Consider the following 22,942-nt stretch of genomic DNA (forward strand, 5'->3'; position numbering starts at 1 on the left):
GCCTCCAGTTGTTTATCCATAAGATGGGGTTGATACCAGTATCAAGAGCATAAGGGTTGCTGTGATAACTGAATGAGGCAAGTTCTCACTAAACAATGACCGATGCGGGCCTTTGCAGATGAAAACAGCCTTAAGCATTCTTCCTCCATACTCCCAACAGCACTGTATTCTCACGTGACACCATGTGGGGATGAAGGATCTTGCAAGGAGAATCATTTTTTTTCAGCTTGTTTCTCAAGCCAAAAGGAAGAAGTTCCGATGGTCTGAAACTCTCCCTCCCTGTGACCCCTTGCTGTGCATTTCCTCCTCCTGTCTTTATTTGCTGACCAATTCTTTCCTCTCCTTGAAGGTCTAATAGTGCAGCTTGTCTTGTTGAGTCTTGCCTTGCATCTCCTTTGGACCCTAAGCTCCAAGGACAATATCTGTATATTTTATATCCTCTTGTTAGGAGGGAACTGTTCACCACAGGTTCACCTTCTGTACAAATCACAGATCGCACCACACTGTCCATCTCTGGTGGTCGTCTGCCAGTATTGTGTATGATTTGTCTTCCTCCATACATTGAACCCTCCCCACCTAGGAACAAAAAGCTTTACAGCTAACTAAATAATGAGCACTCTGCACAGCATGGGTCTTCAATAACTGTCCATCAAAACACATGGACTTCAAAGCAGGACAGACCTGAGTTTTGATTCCTGGTCCCTCTTTCTCTAAGCAGAGTAATCCTGGACTAATCTCTTTGCTTTTTCAAGCTCCAGTGTCCTCTCTCATTTATAAAATGAAATAAATATAATACCTACCTTGCATAGCTGTTGAGAGGATTTATGATAAGGTAAACTAGTTTTTGCTCCATCAATCTGATGGTCTACCCCTTTCCCCAACACATACTGACTCACACAACATATTTTCCAGCCTCATGAGCATTATCAATTGAAATAGAGACTATTGTCATCTTGGTATCAGGCACATTTTCCCAAAAGTCATGAACCCCTAAAAGCTGTACATAACTAAGAATCACTGCCAGTGTCACCTCTTCCCAGGGATGGGAGTGAGTGCGGGTGGCAGGAAAGGGAACACACGAGATCCCAGATTTAACAACCTCAATGACTGTGTTTGTTAAATCCCAAATAGATGTCCCTCCCAGCATCCCCCAGGGAGAAGGTCTCAGAAAAACTCATAGCCATCTGATCAGGGGACAACACAGTTGAAGGATTCATGTGGCCTCTCTCTGTTGGTGGTCTTGGTAATTGCACAGATGTAGTGGATTGTAAACCAGGGGACTGGGTCTCCCACTAACACACTGCTGGGCCAGCACAACTTCACTTTTTGCAGAGTTGAAAATCGACCAGCCTTTAATGAGGAGGCAATGTTGGGGAGCCTTGTTTTCTTGGCAGAGTTGTTGCAGATAAAGGGAGATGGGGGTGGGGGACTAATGAAGTCCAGATGTGGGCAAACCGAAGCCTGATCCTGAATAAACAAGTCCTGGAGGTATTAAGCTCTTCTTCTTGTCTCTCCAGCAACAAATTTGCATGTGGCACAGAGTGTATTCCCATGCACCTCATGGAACCTATTTAAGATTTTTCAGGAAGCAAACAGGATACCTGCCCCTGCTCCACAGAGCCTCCGACATCCATGTGGCCAAATGCTTTTGTTTTTCTGCCCATAATTTTAGGCCTCTTTGGCGATTTTCACAAACATGATATTGAGTACCATGGCCTTTGCCTTGCACTAGCAATAAAAATCAAATCAGATCAATCCCTACCCTGTGCAGCTAACAGGATGGGCAGGAAATAGACCAGTAAACAGATAAGACAATTCAGCACAGACATTGCAAGAATAGAGGTGGGCCCAGGGTTCTCCACAATCTTCAGAAGCCTGGGAGGAGGCAGCAGAATGCTTCCTCAAGATGTCTACTTGGTTTTTATTTAGCTCCTACCGTGTGCCAGAGGAAAAGACTGGCCTCTGTCTCCTAGGAACTGTGATCTAGCTGGGGAGACAAGACCTGGGCAGGAATGCATCACAAGACACCCTATTACAGGTGGTACTTGCCAGCTGAGATGGGGTTTAGGGCCACAAGACAACATGCAGTTATACTAGACTAAGCCTCACCACTGTGTTCCCAGTATCTAGCATGCCAGAGATGCCTAGTCAAGAGCTGGCTTAGAGGGCAGCAGTGGCACCATTATTTAAAAAGCATTGGTTTATGAATCAGAGGATTCCTGGTCTGGCCTTGCCAGTTATGGGAGAGTCACTGAATACCCTAGAGCCCCACATGTCTCAGCTCTAACAATCCACCTCTCAGAATGACTTCCAGGTGCAAATAAGAGAGTGTGCACTTTGCAAACGGCTATATTCCAAAAAGAAAGGATGGGTCTCACCGATCTCACATATATAATATCATCCATTTGATGGACCAAAATGAACTCTGCCACGAATTTAGAGAAAAGGAAAAAAAAATGTAGCTCCAAGGTGGGGAGTGGTGGTGGTGGGTCAATGGTTGCCCTGGGGCTGCAAGATAAGTAAAAGAATTAGTAAGCACAGAAGTTGGGACTTGAGCCTCAGTCAGATGATGCCAAAGCCTGAGATTTTTTCTTTAGTTAGGAAAATAATTACAGAAGTCAGTTTCAAGGGGCTGAGGGGTCCTGGAGGGAAAGTAGCATTTTTATGGCGAGAAGGAGAAGGGGATTCATCCATGACTCACCCATGCATCAATTCCTAGGTATTAAGAATCTATATAAATCCTTTCTGGGGTCTGACTAAAGCAAGTACTGAGCCCATGTTTATTTAAAAAGAATACTGAGCATTTTTGCCATATTAAAAACTTTGCTTAGAATAATCTTCATAACACAGTGCAAGGCACAACTGAAGGGAGGCTAGCTAGGAGGTGGGATTTTACTGCTTGCTTCTAATCTCGCTGCTGCTAGAGTCATTAAGCTTTTGCAAAGCAGGGATAGGAACCACTGCTTTGTGGATTTGGAAGGAATTCCTATTATGCTATAATTCCAGAATCTGAGATACATCTGAAAAAGAGGTCAAAATGACCAAGTTTTTCCATAAGTCCTGCCACAGAAAGGTGTCTGCTTTCCCTATAACTTCTGATGATTTGCATCTTTGCACCACCCTGGTCTCCGCTGCCATTCCGTTCCTTTGTTGTGGGGGCTGTCCATCCTGGATCCATGACCTCCAAATCAGGCAAGTCTTCTCCTGCTGCTTCAAACAGACCTAACATTCGGCAGCAGAAGGCCCAGGACAGCGGGTAGCAAGATGATGAGATTCCCAGCCCCGCAACCTGCCCCCCTCCATGAGGGTCACTCATGTCCTCTGATCAGAAGCCGGTTCTGGATGAAGCCAGCCAGGCTCTTATGGCCAGGATGGAAAAGTGGGAAATATGGTGTCGCTGTTGTTAAGTTGTATAGCTTTTCCAGAGTTGAGCAAACCAAAGCAAATTCTGCACTTGGCCTCTGAGGCCTCTGCATGCATTTTTCTCCTGGAGTACCCCTGGTAGGTAGGGCAGGAAAGCAGGCTAGTTGACATCATCAGGGGCCACATTTCACCCACGCCTCCAGCTGACATGCAACAGCAGCCAGATCAGGAGGCAAAAGTCCTACTGCAAAGGAGGGAGACTCAAATGACCTGGGTTCTAGTTCAGTAACTCCAAGGAAAGATTGGGACCTTTTTTATCTCTTCTTATCAGATATATTGCTGTGGCTAAGTCGCTTCACTTTTTGACTCTGTTCACTCATTTATGATAAAGATAGTTAATATTTACTGAGCAGACTGTATATGCCAGGCACTGAGTCACTTTATTGACAGGAGCTCATTTTATTTTCAAAACCTTAGTCCATAGACATACTCTCTCCATTTAACAGATAATTCCACGGAGGCTCGATGAGATTCATGAACTTGACACATGTCCCACAGGACAAGAGCTCAGATCAGACCTGGATTGTATGTCCTTTGCCCCACGCTAAACATAACAATACCTGGCTTTCGGGGTCTCTTCCAGGGTGAAATGCATGGACACAGTCCAGGGCACACAGCAGAACTCAACAAAGGAAAGCAATGAGTATGGCATTGTCTTGCCTGGTGTCTCTCCAAGGTGTAGAAAAATCATCGTGCTGACCTCACATAGAATAAGGAAGCAACGCCTCTGCTTGCCCTATAACCAAGGCCTAGAGCACAGGTCTGCTTCAAGGAAACCCGAGAATTCAGACAGCATTTTAATTAAAACATCAACATGACATGAGGGAAGAGGACAGGCACAACTGAGCTCTGAAAAGCAGATTTTTTTTTTTTTTCTTAGACCTACTGGCATCGCTGGAGGAGGTGGAGACTGGCCTTGGCAAGCCGCAGGCGAGGAGCTGCTGACCAGGACAGCTGAGAACCCAGAACCATCCTCCCCACACACATTTCAGGTAGCACGTGGCTACCTGTGTGTCTCCAGACATTATTGCATTAATTCTTTCAGCAACCCAGTTCCCCCCCCCCCCGGGACTACCAACACCACTCCCACTTCACAGATGAGAAAACTGAGGGTCAGGGGCACCAATGAGTCACCTAATTCGGATTAGGAAAGCCTCCTAATTTACCTCTCCACTGTGCTGTGCCTGGAAGCAGACCACTAGGCAAGATGGGAACACGACCAGGTAGAGATAGGAAGACATGTGACCGAGCCATCCTGTGCTGCTCTTACCTCAGGACACTCCTGGAGTCTAACGTGCTCCTTTGAAGCATTCAATTAACTGATCCTCCAGCTGTCAAAAGCACCTGTTCAAACTGATCCCAAGATACTGTGCAATTATTTGCCTTCCACCACAAACACCTTTTTCCGGGAACAGTCATTCTTCCTAAAGAGCCCAACTCCATAGCCACCAATTTGGAACAAATGGTAAAATTAAACCTTTCGTTTTTCAGCTTTTGAACACAACAAAGATCCTTAGTCCACCTCTGAGAAACTACTACAGTTGCCAAATGGACTGTTTTTCTTTTTAAAGGTTGGAAAGAATTCTACTAGGCCCCTTCCCCCTCCCCAAATTCAAACTGTTGGTTGTGCGCCTGGTTTACGATGTTATTAAAAAACAAAGAGGGGTCTCAAAAGCTAACAACCCACCCCCAGAGTGGGCAAGTCCGAAGAAAAACTTCATGCAATGTGGTTCCTGTAATATCAGCAGCGTAGATCTGATCTAGAGTAGGCAAGATAAGCCAACCGCCTATCCCCTGGAGCAGCTCATTAGGGCTGGGCAGCCATCTTGAAGGTAAGTCTTCATGATGGAAAGAGGCTTTGAAATAAGCCAAGCGTAGGCTTGAACCAGATTGTTTTCTGACTACAGACTTTAAGCCATAGAATCCCTCTAAGCTTTGGATTTTCCATCTCCATAATGAGGACAAGAACCTTTATTTCACATTTAGTGTTCTAAATATTATCTCTCTTCATGCTTAGCTTTCTAATACAGGCCAAAGTTGAGTTACCACACTGTGCTCAACAGTAACGTGATTCGAAAGATCTGCGAAAGGGATTTATAAACCTGATGGATGTGTCACTTATCCCTTTCACCCACATGGCCGGGGCTCAAGGGCAGAAAACAGGCTTAGGAAATTCTGGAAGCTGTGACAATGTAGGACTTGCAAATCACAAGACTGGATTTCAATTATCCTCCTCCTTTTCTGCCTTAAATGGACACACTAAAATAGGGTGGTGACCTTCCAAATAGGGCCCGTGTGGGCCATACCCCTATTCTCGTGAGGTCACCATGGCTCAAAATAACTCTGCATCTTGTCAAAGTCCACGGCTCATTTCTGTAACATCCTCAATGAGGACTGCACCCTTTATTGGAGGCCCTGGACCTGTAAGTCTGGACTTTACACCTGCACACGAGTAACCTGCTCAGCAATTAAGAGTTTGTAAAGTGTTTCAATTTTCATAATCCCTTTTATACCTTATTGCAGCACCATGATGCAAGATGGTCATTGCTGGTTTTAGAGGTCTGTGACTTGTTATCGGGGGACCAGGTTTAGAATCTTTTTGCTGGGCTCCAAATCCTATTACATTGGTGCCACAGCCATTGGCAGGAAAACTAAACACTATGCCAGAGCACACCAGTGGCATAGTCACTGAAGCTGAAGTGCAGAAAAAGCATGGAAAGAACACAGAAAACATCTGAGAGAGCTGGCAAGGTACTTCCCGCACAGTGGCCCAGAGCTCAGATCTGTGTAAGAGATAACTAGGTTCAAATCTCAACTCTACAACTTATTAACCAAGTGATCTTGAGCAAATTAGTCTTACTCAGTGAAACCTTCGTTTCTTAATTTGCAGAAAAAAAATAAGAATAATATTTAGACTCCACTGGATTGTTGAGGATAATGTGTGAAAAATATTTTAAAAGGGTGCGTAGTGTATATTGCACAGTAAATGTGGGCTTTTAGTAATAATATCAATGGCAGACAATAAATAGCATTCAGTAAAATTCTACTTGGGAGAATTCTCCATTGGTTTTGTTTGGCTTGTACTTGGAGGAAGTCTCCCTTGGCTTGGTGTACACATCTCTGTTGGCACAGACGTCCTATAAGACCATAACACAGGAAAAGTGTCAAGACAAGGTGGACATGGTGGAGACCCGACACTTACCGCAAGAATGGCAATGACAATCCCCACCGCACAGAGCACGGCGTCATTTATCGTCTCTCCGGTTTTCAGTGGGTACTTGATGCTCTCATCACTGCAATAAAACCCTCGATGGTAAGGCTGGATGGTGCTTGTCTCGATGATGATGAAGGGCAGGCCCGCTGCAACCACGCACATACAGGGAAAAACAAGAACAGGAAAGGGGGGAAAAAAAGAATCAGTGCAAGGTAGCAAAGAGGAACAAGGACAGGAGAAACCTCTCTAAATGACACTGATAGCAATGTTAATTCCTTTCATTTGTAGCAATCCACGGGCTATAAGAAGATTCCATGATAGGGATCATCCTCTTTTCTTACCCCCCAAAATCAGAGGAGGGTATTGGAAGAACCAGGGTAGGTTCTTCCACAACCCTGCTCCACAATACCCTGCTAACAGTTAAAGGTCAATTAATCATTAAGGATTAATTAATGGTCCTCATAAAGAGGACTAGGAGTTTTACTGAACCTCTAGACTAAAAAGTCCACAAAATTGTCTTGTTGATAATGACTAGCATTAATTATTAATGATCAATGATTACTTTTGTGTGTGTGTGTGTAATGCTGGGGATCGAACCCAGGGCCTTGTGTATGCGAGGCAAGCACTCTACCAACTGAACTATATTCCCAGCCTAAGGATCAATAATTACTAATACAGTCAAACCTTGTGATACCCACTGTGCCTCCAAAGACATCATTTCTTTGCTCTTACCCGCTTCCCCTTGGGCAGCTCACTCTAAGGCTAATTGCCTTGCAATCAGATAACCTAGATGTGAATCTCAAATCCACCACTTCCTTGTGGTGGGTGCAACCTCCAGCCCTCACTCCATCTCCATGAGCCTCAGTTTCATCACAGTTATTAAATGAGTTGTGGCAATGATTAAATGAGATCACACACATAAAGGCTCTAGCACAGTGTCGGGTACAGGGTAGCTGCTGAATGAATGCTATTTTCAAGTCTTTTCTTTCAATGCTCAGAGTCATTGACAAGACAGCAGAGTCTAGCTCAGCCTCATCGTCTGCAGTCCTGGAGAGGAGCCCAAGGGCACTGGAAAATCAGGTGGCTCTTGCAGCTGCTGCTGGTAATCAGTGGCCAGCTCAGATGCCATTCTCTCCAAGGTCATGGCCAATGGATTCTAATATTGGCCCAGAAAAGTCCCTCAAAACCCTGAAGCAAAAGGTACATGCCCATAATAACTCTGAGGTCACTACTGCAGTCTCCAAATTGGTTTCCTGGCTCCTAATGTCTCCTACATATCCACTAGTTTACTTCCTGAAGGGCTCTGACCATGAGTATCTTCAAGGGCTCCTCATTGCCCAGGGTGAGATAAATTCCCTAAGCCTGACCTCAGGAGTTGCCCATGACCTGAACCTCCTCCCCAGCTTTGTAGTTTCCTCTCCCCTCCTTTCCTCTCCTCCTCCACCCACTACACACACACACACACACACACACACACACACACACACACACACCCACCCCTCAGAGAAGAACACCCAGTGACCATCTTGGTTCTTGCTGTTCTCTACACTGAAATATTTCTTGCTCTCCTACTGCCCAAGTTCAATACCAGGTTCCAACGCCACCTCACAGAGTAAGAGGACTAGAGGTTTTACTGAACCTCAGGACTAAAAAGACCACAAAAACTATCTTGGTGATAACAACCATCATTGGCTGATCACCAATAGTGTGTTAGACACTATAAATGTTTTCCCATTGACTCTTTCAATAACCCTGAAAGGTCATTTTAAAGCACCATTGAAGCACTAGTCTCTCCCAACTCCAGGTGAAAAGAACAGAGACTCAGAATGGTTAGCTCATTTAGGGTTCCTCAGTCCACCTTACTAAATGCCTAAATCCCTAATTTAACTTTGCAAATTGGTTTCATCCAAATGTGAAATTCATTAGCTGAAAAAAAAAAATCTCGAGATAAGCAGTTACTTAAAAGAACTAAATTCATGTCACGTTGCTAAAGCCCCAGACCGCCTCCAAAAAAAAAAAAAAAAAATGTACCATGAACTCCACAATTTTTCAATTACTTTGGTCCAGACCGGCAGTGATAAAAATGCTCACTTTCTTAAAAGTGTATTTATGTATCACCATGCATACGCACATGGATTTATTTGGTTTTATTCTTTGGATTTATTTGAATTCTACGGCTATTTATTTTGTGACCCCTAACTGCTTCCTGCTAGAACAACAATTTACTTTATCAAATTCATACTGGTGCTTTGAAAAGAAAGAATAGCGACACACCACAGTATTGTGCCTGACCTTCTCAAAGTAAACACAGAGGGGCCCTGGAAGGCAATAACCATTAGCTCTTGGAACTCTGTGCCGCAGAGCAGAGGAGGGGGGCGGCAAAGGAGGAATGCTCTGGCTCAGAAGTGACAGGAGTCAGCCGACCATTTCGGGTGTGGGGGGACACGCCTGGGGAGAGATAACATATGGGCTCAAACCCCATCTTCAATCCACAGCCCAAACATTTTGAAATGTGACCCAACTGGCGATGAAAAGTAGCTGAGAAGCCAGCCGTATGATATTAATAGTCCACTTTTAAAGTTCCACACATCATGATAAAAAAAAAAGTTTAGCTTCGAGTCCGAGCCGGCTGCAGCCTCCATGGTGCCTGGGAGCCAAAGCGTTGCTAATAAACTCAGGGAGGGAATAGACTCTGAGTTTCTTACCCTTGTGTTATGCTCTAGGCCTCCAGCTTCTATTTTTAATAGTGTTCACATGATAGGCCTGTAAAACATATGTTTCTAAGGACAATAAAACACGTGTAAGGAGCTTTGGAGTTGACAGAACTCAGTTAATGGTCTCAGTTCTGTTCCCTATTACTTGAGCAAGTGATTTCCCACCTCCAAGTCTCCCCTTCCCACGTGCTCCATGGGAAGAATGAAATCCAACTTTAGGACTATTGAGATGATAAGCTGATGTGTTCATTTATTCATGGATTTACTTACTCAACACATATTCATTGACCCTTAACTGTGTATATTAAGTTGTGGAATACAAACATGACCCAGACCCTGGCCTCAGGGAGCTTACAGTCCAGGCTGGAAGACATCATCAAAACCAGTCAAGAATTTTTAGGTGGAAGAAATTCAAGGCAATGATACTGGGTCATGTCAATTCAGAGTCTGAAACCTAACAAGGACAGTGAATTAATGTTAAAAAGGAGAAGGGAAAAAAGTCCTGCAGAGATGGCTAGAAAAAAAAAAAAATCTGTCCTCTCAGTTCCTTTGCCTTCTCTTTGGAACAATCCAAATCCTTTTCTTTCTTTGCCTATGGCTGGGGAGGGGTTCCGGTTCTGATTATGTGGATGATGACCACAAACGGAGAAGAAGCTGGATCTGAACATATTCTGCTTATTTGCTTGAAAGGCATGGAGATAGCATTTAGAAAACCCAAAGGCTTTTGCTGCCTCCCCTCCAAACTTGCAGTATTACGGGGGGTGGGGGGAGTGATGCCAGTCAAATCTTGACTTCCCTCCAGAAAGCGGGTAACCTCAGATTGCCTTCAGTTGACAGGCCATGCATAAACAGTCCCCAACTGGGAAGTCCTCAAGAGACACAAGCCCATGCTTTGCTTTGAGGACACAGAAAAACAAGTTGTCCTTTTCCAAAGCAGAGTCTCCATTTCCTACACGAGTACCATCTTTATTATCCATCACTACAGTCGTTTGCCATTTTGCCTAAAGAAAATCTCCAGTGCTGGACTGAGAGATGCTGAAGGTGACTTGTCACAGCAGCTACTCTGGAGAAGTGGTGGTGGTGTGACAAAGTCACAGAATAAGTGCACTCAAATCTCTCCAGTATGAGGAAAGACCTCTGTGTAGACTGCAGCAAGGGCACTAAGTCCAGTCTACCAGGATCAGCAAAGGTATCCCACAAGGGATGAGAGGCTTGAGTTGACCCTGACGCCAATCAGAGAGGTTTCTGGGAGCTATGGACTAAGAATGCTCAAAAAAATCCATGCAGTTTAAGGATTCCAATGCAGGCAACCACAAAACGGATGGTTTTTATAAGAATACAAGTTTAGACTCTGCTCCAGGGGTGGAGGAGAAATACAAGTAGAAAACGAAGGAAAGACGGGGAAGAAGAGCACCAAGACTCCCAACGGCCAGCACTTACTTGACAACTATTCTCTGCCTACACAGTGTTGAGGGTCCCCACATAAACCACTGCAGTCGGACAAACCTGGCTATGCCTATATCCTAGGCACTGGCTGAGCTACCAAGATGAAAAGAGGCCAAGTCCCAACCTTCCAGTGGCCCAAAGGATAATAGGAGAAACTGTCATAAAAACTAATACATTAAGCTACCCTAAGGTTCAAAAAGAGATTAAAGTGACTTTCCAGAGTAAGCGATGGAGCTGGATGAGGTTCAAATGATCCGACTCTAAATGTCGAATACTTTCTAAAGTGAGTCACTTAAACCAGAGAGCAGGAGGCACCTGAGTGTTCATAAATTAACTGAAGCTCCGTTAACTCTCATGGCCCGGGAAGGAAAAAAAAGAAAAAGAAAACGTTTTGGAACCATCAAGGCAACAGCACGTGCTGACGTTCACGGGCCGTGCACCACACACATGCTGATTAGACACACACACCTCTAATCCAATCAAAACTCTGAAGCCAATATCCTGGACTTTAGATTTATTGATAATAAACTGTGCATTACCAGCTTTTTGCAAAGCAGCGCCAGAGAAAGACAGAGAGGAGAGAGATAATAATAATATGGTGATCCTAAAACCAGATTCAAGCATTTTCTTCTTCTTTTAATCAAGATCCATTAACTTCCTATACCTCCAGGGACTTCTTGGGATGTGTAGGCTGCAGAGGAGGCGAAATACGAACTCACTGACAAACACTTAATGGGCAGAAAATCAAAGCAGGAAGAAAGGCCCCTGTGTTGGGTTCAGGCCTTTGAAACTTCTCTGGCTTTGAAAAACCAACACTTGGGCAGGTTGGGTGGTTTGGGGGGTGGGGTGTAAGAAAACACAGGCTAAGTTTTCGTGGCCCACCCATTGATAAAGTCATGTGGGAAGTGTTACCAGAGTGACCCAGCCCCGAGCCCTACTCCCTGCAGCCACAGCTTCACATTTGCACAAAATTAAACACAGCCTCCTTCTCTCGAGGTGCTGTTTAGAAAGTCCCTGGGTGAGGTCGAAAAGAGAGGGGAGAATGGGAGAGAATGAAGAGAAACCATTCCAGTCTTTGCACGACCAAAGTCAGAGAGCGACAGAGAGGGGGCTTCCCATCTTTCCTGTGGACCCAGTCTTTCAAGTGCCTTTTCTGAGAGTTCTCCAATTTTCCACTTAAACCAATCTGTAGGTACCTTAAGATGAGCAAAGTCTAGGATCTGCAAGAGTAATAATTAAACTAACATCTGCAGAAAGCCTACGTACCTACCCACAAAATAATACAGGATACAGAGTACATGTGCAGGCATCTGGTACAGCATAATTGCTCAAATTAGGCAGCTAGTCGGACTCTGTGACTGGAACTTTACATGTTTTACCTACAGCGCAGAGTAATGAGAAGGTGCGGTTCCACCCATTTAACAAATGAAAAAACCGAGGATCAGAAAGATCAAGCAGGTCAACTAAAATGCAGAGCAAATAGCACCAATTTAGGTTAGAAATCAGAAATACAGACAGAAGACACTGGAGTTCTACTTTCAAGGGGTTCAGAGTCTAGTTGGAATTCATTTATTTCATGTCTATAGAAATGGTAGACTGTTGTTTTCCTTTGTACCCAACAGAATACTGAAGGCAGCAACTTTATAAATTTCTCTAAAGTCCCCAAATGAGTAAATGGGTCACTGGGATTTGAACCCAGGTCTGCCTCCTCTCTTTTGGTGCATGTTTTCTTCCTCCCTGACCTGACCTTCCCCTTTCTTTATAAATGTATTCCTTGTTCAAATATGACCAATTGCCTTTTTTTTTTTTTAATCACTTAAGGTCAGAATGGTCAACTCAGCTACTACTTAGAGGTTCAAAATACAAATATTTACGTTGCTTGTAAGTGACAGCGCTTCTATTTAAAGTAATTAATTGCTACTGGTCTTAGAAGAGTGCACACTTTCTTTGGTTTACAATATTTGTCCAGATTTTTAGACTGGACACAATCCAGAGCAGCCAAGATGAAGTTTCCTATGAAGGCATTTCTTCACCTTTGAAACAGGCTGCCATGAAAAACACTTGCCGCTGGCTGGTGTGAACAGGAATATTCTGGGGCTAGAGATTTTCCTTGACAAATGCTCATTCTTCAATGCTAGAAAGTCCAGGCCCTTTCTCACAAAAAGAAGACTGTTGAAACCAACGGCAGTGACATGGTACAATGGAAGGAACCGCCAGCAGATCCAGGCTAACCTGGTGCTTAGGTTTCCTGACCCCTTTAGTTTAATTCGGTGAGCAAGCGTGGACAATCTACAAAAGGTGGGTGCTGCATTAGGTGCTGGGGACAAAGAGGACCAAGACCCCACACTGCTTTTGCGTCTCCCACCTTCAGGAAGCCTCAGGTTCCCTGACAAAGAGAAACTTGCCTTTAGTCTTCTCATGGTTGTGAAAAACTCTTTTTTTTTAAAAAAGTGATTACAATGAAAACGTTTTATGCTTTAAAATAATATCAGTTTTCTTGAAATCTCTAGCTTTGGCTGTTTGGACCTTTTCAGTTAAGATTTTTAAAAGGATCATCACATATACCTGGAAATAGAATGAACCGGTCAGCAACTGACCTAGTCCATGCCTCTCACTGAGAGAGCCCCAGACCTCTTTGTCTCCATTAAAGATGTCACAAATACAATATTTTATTTCTAGTAAGATGCAACTACCAGGGCAACAGGATTGGTAACACCTCCACTCTAGTAAAGCTGAGTCTCTTCCCGAGATTTCCTTCTGCTTTTTCAAGGCTGGGCATGCATTTGCATTCATTGAGCACCTACTATGTGCTAGGACCTTTGGCTATGTTAGCTGATTTAACTCTCAATACAATACAATCTTCTAACTTAATTGCTAGAACACATCTGAGAACAAAGAGTCAGAGAAGTTGCAATTTCTGTGTTCACTCTCCCGAAAAGAGGAACAGGTAGGATATGTAATAGAACCATCTGACTCTAAAGTTCATTCAGAGATGGGGACAAACAGTTAGCCTTTCTTGCTGAGTACACACGAGCAATGCCTGTGCAGGCTTTACCAACCTAAAAAGTCAACTACAGAGCTCTTCCAAGTGCATTTAACCTTGAACAAATAATATACTTCCTCCTCGGATGTTGAGATGGAGTTCTACAGACCCACTTGCTCTCACTGCCTTGGCTTCCCTTAGAAACCAAGGGTATTTGTTCATAGCATGGCTACCCAGAGCCAGGACACTGCAAGAATCACATGTGTGCCCAGCATGTCCTAGCTCCCACACAAACAATCACATTCAGTCTTCCTAACAACTCTGCAGTGTTCCCAACATTTGTATTAAAGTACCACTGGTGAACTCCTACTTATCTTTTAAGACCTTAAGTATCTCTTTGATAGAGGATTCACTTAGCCACATGACCCACTCTGGCAGAGTTAGTTGCTCATTTTTTTCCTGGTTTAACCATGAACTTTGGAATCAGGCAAATGGGATTTCATACCCCATTTCTCTCCCCTGTCATGTTTGCTGTATGACTTTGGGCAGGTTGCTTTACCGCTCTGAACTTCATTTTTATTATCACCCAACAGGACTTTCTATAATAGTTCTCAGGGTACACAGCTAATCATGAAGACTGAGATAGTTTATAAAATATCCAGTAAATGTTGGTAAATGTGTTAATTTTTGCTCCTAGACATGACAAAACCACTGAGAGGTTTAAGCTGGGGCAGAAGGTGAGCAGAGTTTTGTCCAAAGTTCATTCAAGTAGCCATAGAGCCACTGGCTACTTCCCAAGTACAATCGATCCCAAGGGGAAAACAGGATCATAAAATCCTGTAATTCTGGGGACTTCTTAGGATTGGGTAAACAGATGGGCCTTTGATAGTGGTTAGCAGGATCCGCCCTCTGATGCAGGGAAGCAGCATCCTAACGGGAATCAGGCCACGTATTATTAAAAAATGATGAGGCTTTAAGAGAGGTCATAATAAAAGTGAAGAAACAACATTTTTTTTTTTAAATTTCTCCAACAAGTAAATATGCATCCGTCAGCACCTCCCACCCAAGCCATGCCACCCAGGTGTACACAAAGCCACCCGGTCACATGACAGGAGAACAAACAGCCCATGGACTGGCAGGACATCAGACACCTGCAAAGGCCAGAGCTCAAGACAGTCCAAAGGCCAGATTGGAGCCAGATGTGGTGCCAAAAATGAAGCGCTGATGTCTTATTGGAAGAAACAAAACCATGCGAGTAGGCAGCCCAGGTGTCAGGGCTCTCCAAGGTACCTATCAACTACCTGCTCAAGCTTGGGGTCAAGGTCACAAACAGGCAGCCCACAGCCAAATCTGGCCTACAGAGATATTCTGCTTGGCTCACCCAAGGGCCAAGATGTCTAAATGTCTAAACATTTTTAATTAGTAGTTAACACTTAATAGCAGCAGCCTCACAGACTATCCAGCTTCTTCTTTTTTTTTTTTAATATTTTTCAGTTGTTGATGGACCTTTATTTTATTTATATGTGGTGCTGAGGATCGAACCCAGTGCCTCACATATGCTAGGCAAGCGGCTACCACTGAGCCACAACCCCAGCCCCTATATCCAGGCTTCTTAACCAGCTCTAGTGACTGTAGTGATGTGGGCAGTGGTAACCAGGGCCACCTTCCTTCAAATGAAGCACATGCCCCCAAAAGGCCACCAGTCCCCAGAGTCTCCCTGGCACTAAGACTGTGTTTTGCTGGCCTTTCACATGGAGCCTAAACTGTCAATTTTCTCCCACCCTGTCACTTTGGTCATTTAAGGGCCTGGCTCTATAGACACTTGACTTTTTGATCCCTGAACTAGAAAATACAGGAGTGTTTTGATGAACTATACAAATAATTATCTTTTTTTTGGTGGGGGTGGGTCCTGGGGATTGAACTTAGGGACACTCAACCACTGAGCCACATCCCCAGCCCTATTTTGTATTTTATTTAAAGACACAGTCTTGCTGAGTTGCTTAGTGTCTCACTTTTGCTGAGGCCGGCTTTGAACTCATGATCCTCCTGCCTTAGCCTCCGGAGCCACAGGGATTACAGGCTTGCGGCACCACGCCCGGCACAAATAACTGTAACTCTTGATGCAACAACATCTTCCATACTTAGTAATGGTCACATTAGACGTGTGAGTGTGTGCACAGGCATGTGTGTGCAATGTGTTTATGTCTTGATGGCAACTCAAGACTGAGCCCCTTAACTATGTTTTCAACTCTAAATCCAAGGATTATGCCTCGTCACCAGTGGGAGGCAGTTAAATTTTTACATTTTGGATATGGGGAAACTGAGGCCAAATGAATTGCCAAGGGTCCTACAGTTAGTAAAATGAACAAGGATCTAAAGTTAAGTCTCATAGGACTATAAAACCCTTAGAACGTGCACTCCATGCGCCTGGTGATGGGGCCAGCAGGAACACCTGCTTTACTGGCCAGGAAAGCACTGTGCATCTTCATACATTGCATGGCTCTGCCTCAGAAAACAGGAGCAGACCCAACTTATAGCTCTCTATGTAACACTAAGTGGTGTTAGCACAGAGCTCCATTTTTAAAGGCACTAGTTATCTAAAATAATAAAAAAACAGCCTCCAGAGAGAAGATCATTAATCCTAGAGAATAAAAGCCAGGTGAGAAGGGATGAAAGCCCATCAGATGTCTGTTGGCATTACCAATCTTACTCCAAATACTTAGGCATATATATAACAGGAAAATGATGATAAAATTTTGGAAGCACAAGAGATCTTAGAGGTCATTACTCCATTTACTAGATGGGAAGACTGAGACCCACCACCCAAGCACTGTAAGCGTTCCTTTTCTTTAAATCTCTGAAAGTTCTCTTCAGAAAAGAACTCCTGTTATTCACATCTGGATCCTCAGCACAGAGAATAATTTCTAGCACTTAGTAGGTGCTCAACCAACGTGTTGAATAAATGTTTAGGAAACAATTCAAAATTCAGAAAATGTGGCTCCCCGTAAAATACATTCTGTGATCTGTGGATCCTTTCTTTCCTGTTGTGAGTTTTAATCTGATATCACTCACATCTCAAATGTTCAATCCCTGCAAACAACACACTACACGCTAATCGGGGATTAGTGGTGAGGAACCTAACCAGGTTCAGGTTTCAGATTGGATGATCTTTGAAACTCTTCTTTGTCTTCAGCTTCCAAGTCCCTTTCACACCATAAAAAAAGCTTGGTAACCTCTAAGAGGCAAACTGAAGAGTCTGACTCAGCTGCCCCGAGGGCTGAGGGATCCATTCCTACACACCCCAAACCCATTTGCTAAGATTCTCTTAGGACTCACCACCCTGGAAGAAAGCTCCAAGTAAGAGGAAGATCACAGATGTTGAGAAAGTAATTTAGACCTGCTTCTGCAAACCAGTTTTGCCGCTTGTAATCTCTGTGATCTTCCAGCAAGTTGCTTAACCTCTCTGAGCCTCAACTGTAAAAAGAATGCCAATACCCACTCTGCAGAACCATGAGGTGAAATACCTTATGGTAGGTATTTAACAAAGGTTAGTTCTCTTCCCTCCCAGTCCTGAAAATCCCTCTGTTTACGAGATGTCAATCAACTGGCTTAACTGGTTTCCTCAGTAAGATGGCTGGACTAACCTGGACAGGGACTGTCACTTGCATTGAGCAAGACTGGAGCCATTCCAGGGTGCTGCGGAGAAGACAACCCTCACCCGGGAGCACACTCCCATTCCCAGCCCTGTCAATGTTCCTTTTGTGAAATACAGTAAACCTTCTTCAAATCTGACAGCAGCCACCTGCACAAATAATTCGGGGATGTAATTTTGTAACTGAATACAGCCTGAAAGCTGAAAAGTTTGAAGTCCAAAATAATCCCTTTGACCTTCTGCCTAAATGCTCACTAATTACTTTTTAATTTGCAGTTGATTTCCTCTCTATGTGCTGTCCTGAAAGGTTAGATTTTCATTTTAGAAGTATCCAGGGAGTGCATGGCATTACAAGACACCTGATTAAAGTACAACTCAAACTTCTTTCCCAGACAGCTAAGGCTTGATCCGTGCCTCACTGAGTTTTCCAAATGGCACCGGGTGAGCAAGAAAGTAGGGGAGAGCAAAAGAGTTGCTTTGAAGGAAAAAAACTCCTCACTGAGAAAATTATGGGTACAGACATTAATAAGATGCAGCCCTACCCTCTAAAAATGCATACTCTGGGGATGGAGACCCATAAGCAAGGAGAGAGGAAATTCTATAGTGGCATTACTCAAATGGCAGCAGGAGGACACCCATCAGAAAATGACCAGCAGCCCAATAAGTACATTTTAAAAATCTCTTGCTGTCCTTAGATATACCAACGATGTACTCAGGGTGCACCCACACATCCTTTTTTTTTTTTTTTTTTTTGAGATACTGGGAATTGAACCCAGGGCCTTGTACACGCTAGGCAAGTGAGTTATACCCCAGTCTTTTTTATTTTATTTTGAGACAGAGTCTTCCTAAATCACCCAGACTGGCCTTGAACTTGGGATCCTCCCCGTTCAGCCTCCAGAGTAGCTGGAAGCATAAAAAAATGCTACCACACTCAGCTTCAAAGCTATGTAAAGTGAAGAAAGAAAAAATTCAGAATCAGAAAGGTGTTATTCACAAGAAGTTAACAAACTGCTATTCCATTCTAATCGCCCCCACCCAACTTTGCTCCCTGAAGCGGGGAGTGGGGGGGAGTAATTTGAGGGAGCTCATCTAGTTCCTAAAACATAAACATCTGAAACATCTAAAAAAATGCTCAGTAATTTTTTTTTAAAAAAGCAGTTTAAAATGTTCTTAAATCCAGAAGAATTTTCTTACTTAAGTTTCTATTTTAATCACCACCAAAATTACAGTAAAATGAAATAAGTTGAAGCCAAGTAGATGTGCTGCAGTCATTCTAAGTTGTATCTATCTAGTCTAGAAAATTAGTCAGCCTTTCAACCTCTGAGTATAGGGGGTCTTTCAGGGTCTGAGCAAGGAGTCAGCTCAATCGATATTCTAGAGGGTAAAAAAATCTCCCAGCACCAGTTTTTGGTTCAGTAGAAGAAATATCTTGACATCCATAAGATTACACAAGTAAGTCTAAAAATAGGAGTGAAGTTTTTGTTGCCAATGTGATCTTAAGAAGTAGGCACCAGGCACCCTGGTCCACGCCTGTTATCTTATCTATTCAGGAGGCTGAGGCAGGAGGATTCCAAGTTTAAGGCCAGCCTGAGCATTTTAGCGAGACACTCTCTCAAAAGAAAATAGGGCTAGGGATGTAGCTAAATGGTAGGGCATCCTTGGGTTCAGTCCCCAGGACTGAAAAATAAATAGTCATCAACAATAATTGATTAAAAAAAAAAATTACTGCGTCTCTTAGTCTTCATTCTCCTGAGAACCAATCGTGGGATTACAGGACTGTGTTTTCACTTCTGCTCTCTCAGGTTCCTTTTCTTCATGTGTAAAATGAAAGGGGTACCCGGTTTCACCAGGTGTCTCATGGGCTTTTCTATTTTAGGGGTTTTTCATCTTAACACAAGGTGTGGAGTTCCCAGGGCACTTCTATGAAGCAGGAGGACGTCACCACCCACTCTGATCCCAGCTGAGGTAACAGAACACACAGTTTTCTTTTCCATTTGCGAACACAGATGCCAAGCAGAGACCTCCAGAGTTCAAAGATGTTCATTCCTAAAGAACAGCTCCAGAAAACACCCAAAGTCTTCAGACTTCCAGATAAAATTTAAATAAATCTGCAGCACTGAGCTCTGTCAAAGTAGGACGCATCAGAAAAAAAAAAAAAATGGGAAGGGGGATCAGAGGGAGCCCCTGCTACAACTGTGACACGGTTCCAGGTGCTTGGTAGTGGTTGGTGTCCCTTTATCTCTCCCAGTAATCCTTCTCAGGTGAGCAGGAGGAGCTTGATTTCACAAGAGCCCAAACAGGATCAGAGGCAAAGGTCCCAGAGCAGCAATGCAGGCGGCAGGGTGCAGCTGATCTTCCACAGAAGTGGGCACCTCCACATTTTCTACCATTAAGAGGCTCTGACTGGAACTGGGAGGGGTGCTTCTCAGCAACGGGCAGCCCTCTTCCTGCAGATAGAAATCCAGATGCTCTGGGGCTACTCTTAGCTGCTCTGACATGTGGCCCCTCCCCCACCACGATGGGGACAACAAAATGTAGGCATTAGGATGCACCAGGGAGAGCTGGTGCAGTCCATAACTTCTAGGTGGCTTGCTATAGGAACCCCATTGTTCCAAAGCTAGGTTCTCTTGCCAGAGCTCCCCAGGAAGCCACTGTACTGTGAGCATTTTTCAGCTGTTGAGAGAAAAGGTAGTTCCTAGGACATTCTTCAATGGTTCTGGAAGCCAGGCCCTTAATCCTGGCAAAGCAGCAAGAGACCATCTTCCCCCAGAGGGACAGAATATCTAGAGACCTTCTTCCAAATCAAAAACATAAAATTTCCCTAACTCCCCTTTACCACCTCCCAAACTTTGTGAATCAGGCAGAGTGGTGGGAAGAGGATAGCGAGGCCCTGGGTCGGGGGGGGGACGTTGAAGCCTTCACTATCCCTCCTTCCCCTGGTGACCCTGCCCACCTGACCCCTCTATTGCAGCCAATTACAAAGCTCCCACTGTTCCCTCTTCCCATCCTCCTCCTCCCACCCCACCCCCATACATACACTTTTTTAAAAGGCAAAATGCCAAATAACATTATTCCCCTTCACCATGGCATTGCCATGAGAGCTGCCTGGTATGTTTGCCTGAGAAATGCAAGGTCTTCATGGAAATCTCTGCCTCCACTACAGCTCCCCTTTTGTTGGAGATGGACTTGAAACGAAATGGAAAGATTTCCAAGCGGAATCTAACTGGAAAGACAACAGGGAAGAGACCGCTCGAAGGCCGAGTTGATGAGCCTTTGGGAACCAAAAGGCCTTGCGATCACTTGCAAATCCACATCCCCCAACTCCTCTCTGTCCCTCTGCGTGATATTCTACTCAGTCCTGGACAGCCCCACCTTGGAAATAGGGGCTCTGCTAGCTAACAAGGTGAGGAAACGGGAACGCATCGCACACAGCTTATCCCAGATGCAAACAGTGCGAGATGGGAATCACACAAAGTGGTGTCACAGCCTGTATTCCTCCACTGAGCACCAAGAAAAAAAAAATCAAGGATGGTTTCCTGGGTTTGACTTGGTTTTGTGGCAGTGTGGAATTAGCAGACATGTCCCTCCCACCTCTGCCCAAGCCATGGCAGTGCGACTGTCGACTAATGAATTCTCTGGACCTCAGTTTCCTTGTCCGCAAAACAGATCCTGCAGTCTTTTAGGCTGCCCTGAAGATTCCCTGAGGCAGTGTGTCCAACAGCCTGCCACACACACAGCAGGTACGTGCTACTATTGCTTCCTTCTCTCCGCGAAAGCACAAAGGGGAAGGGGGTGAATCCTAGGAATAGGACAATATCCGTGAGAAATAATCTCTCTGTCATACTCCAGGGACTGCTGAGAGTGAGGCTGCATATGTGGGCTGCAGCTTGTCCATCAAGATGACAGAATGGGTCTGGGGGAATTAATTATTCAACAAACTTGCCCTTCACAAATCCCATCCAAAGGAATGGTTTGATGCCTTTCAGTACACTGGCTATACAAAACACTGAAAGACCAGTGCACTTCAAAAGCTTCACAAAAACCCAGGCCTGGGTTTGGCAGGAGTTCCTCAGCCACTGGGTTTTTCTGTGTGTGGTTTATAATAACATGCAAACCTGATGCCAAGTCCTAATCTATTAAGGGACTGCCAATTAGCAGGAGGCTTAGAGCTGCAGGTTTGAGAACTGGGGAGCAGGTCTAATTAGGCTTTCGAATCATTTCTCTCCATCACCCTTTGCAATCTGACACAAGGTATACTGGCCAATTGTTCTGGATAGACCTTTGCTATATTTCTATATAGACTGTATTTTGTTTGTTTGTGTTAAGATTCCAGATCTGAAGGCTAGTGCTTATTTTCATGTCAGCCTTAAAGGATAAAATTGGGAATTGAACGAGTTTCTCCTCTGGGCCTTGATTTTCAGGTTCCCTCCATTAGAATTTCCAGGGAGGGTCCAGAAATTATTTTTCTTCTTCTTTTGCAGTGCTGGAGATCAAACCCTTGACTTTGAGCATGCTGGGCAAGAAGAGGTACATCCCCAACCCAAGAATTCTCATTTTTTAGTAAAATCTTCAGTGATTCTATCTCAAGGTGATTTGGGAATTCCCTACTCTAAAACGTAAAAACTTCACTTCTGAATGAAAAGGCTATTTAGAACACGGATAATTCATAATGCACATCATGAAATTACGTAGGTATACAACAAAATCAACAAAGTTTTAAGCCACAATGAATATCAAATGTTGACTGAGCACCTGATGTGTGCTGGGGAGGAGAAATACGAAGATGAGCAAAGCAGGGTGTTCCCGCCCTCAAAGAGTTCCCCATCCAAAGAAAAGCCCACAAGAAACAGGAGGTCTTGAGCCTGCGATTCCCCTCACTCTTTCTCTTCTCCCTCATCATGAGCATAGTTTTCCAATATCTCGGTCAGAGCAACTTGAAGAAAGAAAATGGGGTGACTTCGGATGCCAGACACCAGAGACCTGTCTCAGGAGGGAAAGTCTGGGAATCACATGAACTCAAGATGTAAGAGCAAATACGTGCCTTAGGACTATCAGCTCTTCAGACAAATCGAGGGTGGGGAGAAACACTGGAAAGCCCTCTGCACAGCAGGAAAAGCCCTGGCTGGGGCTTCAGAGCCCAACACTGGACCCTTTGGTGATTTAAGAAAGTCCCTTTTTTCCACTGAGGCTCCTTGTCCAGTAAGGAGAGGAAGCTGGACTAGTTGGCTACACACCAGAGCAAGTTCAGCACAAACATCTCCGGCCAGTTTCACCAGGGAGATGACCCACCCAGAAGAACTTAAGATTATCCAGAATATTCTGTAAGAAAAGCCAGGCTCAGCAATCTCTAATCAGTTCTAAAATTCTGTTTTGTGTGTGCGGCTTTCAAACATGACCGTTTCCCTAGCCGGAAGGGCCAATGTTTGATATTTATCCTCTCAACAGGGCTAGGTACACAGAAGACACTCAAAATGTGGATCTGCCTGGGGAAGGGAGTGGCCTAGCCAGGT

At 44.3% G+C, this 22,942-nt stretch overlaps 1 protein-coding gene across 1 annotated transcript in view; it reads right to left on the reverse strand.

The window, feature by feature from the left end:
- The window catches only part of Plpp3 (phospholipid phosphatase 3), an 82,112-nt gene that overhangs the window by 35,128 nt on the left and 24,042 nt on the right, over positions 1-22,942 (reverse strand). Inside the window, exon 2 of the mRNA XM_005326024.5 lies at positions 6,626-6,783. Coding sequence (XP_005326081.1) covers positions 6,626-6,783 — 158 coding nt within the window. The remainder of the gene's footprint in view (positions 1-6,625; positions 6,784-22,942) is intronic.

The sequence above is a fragment of the Ictidomys tridecemlineatus genome, chromosome 11 (genome assembly GCF_052094955.1).
Source record: "Ictidomys tridecemlineatus isolate mIctTri1 chromosome 11, mIctTri1.hap1, whole genome shotgun sequence".
NCBI classification, from domain to species: domain Eukaryota; kingdom Metazoa; phylum Chordata; class Mammalia; order Rodentia; family Sciuridae; genus Ictidomys; species Ictidomys tridecemlineatus.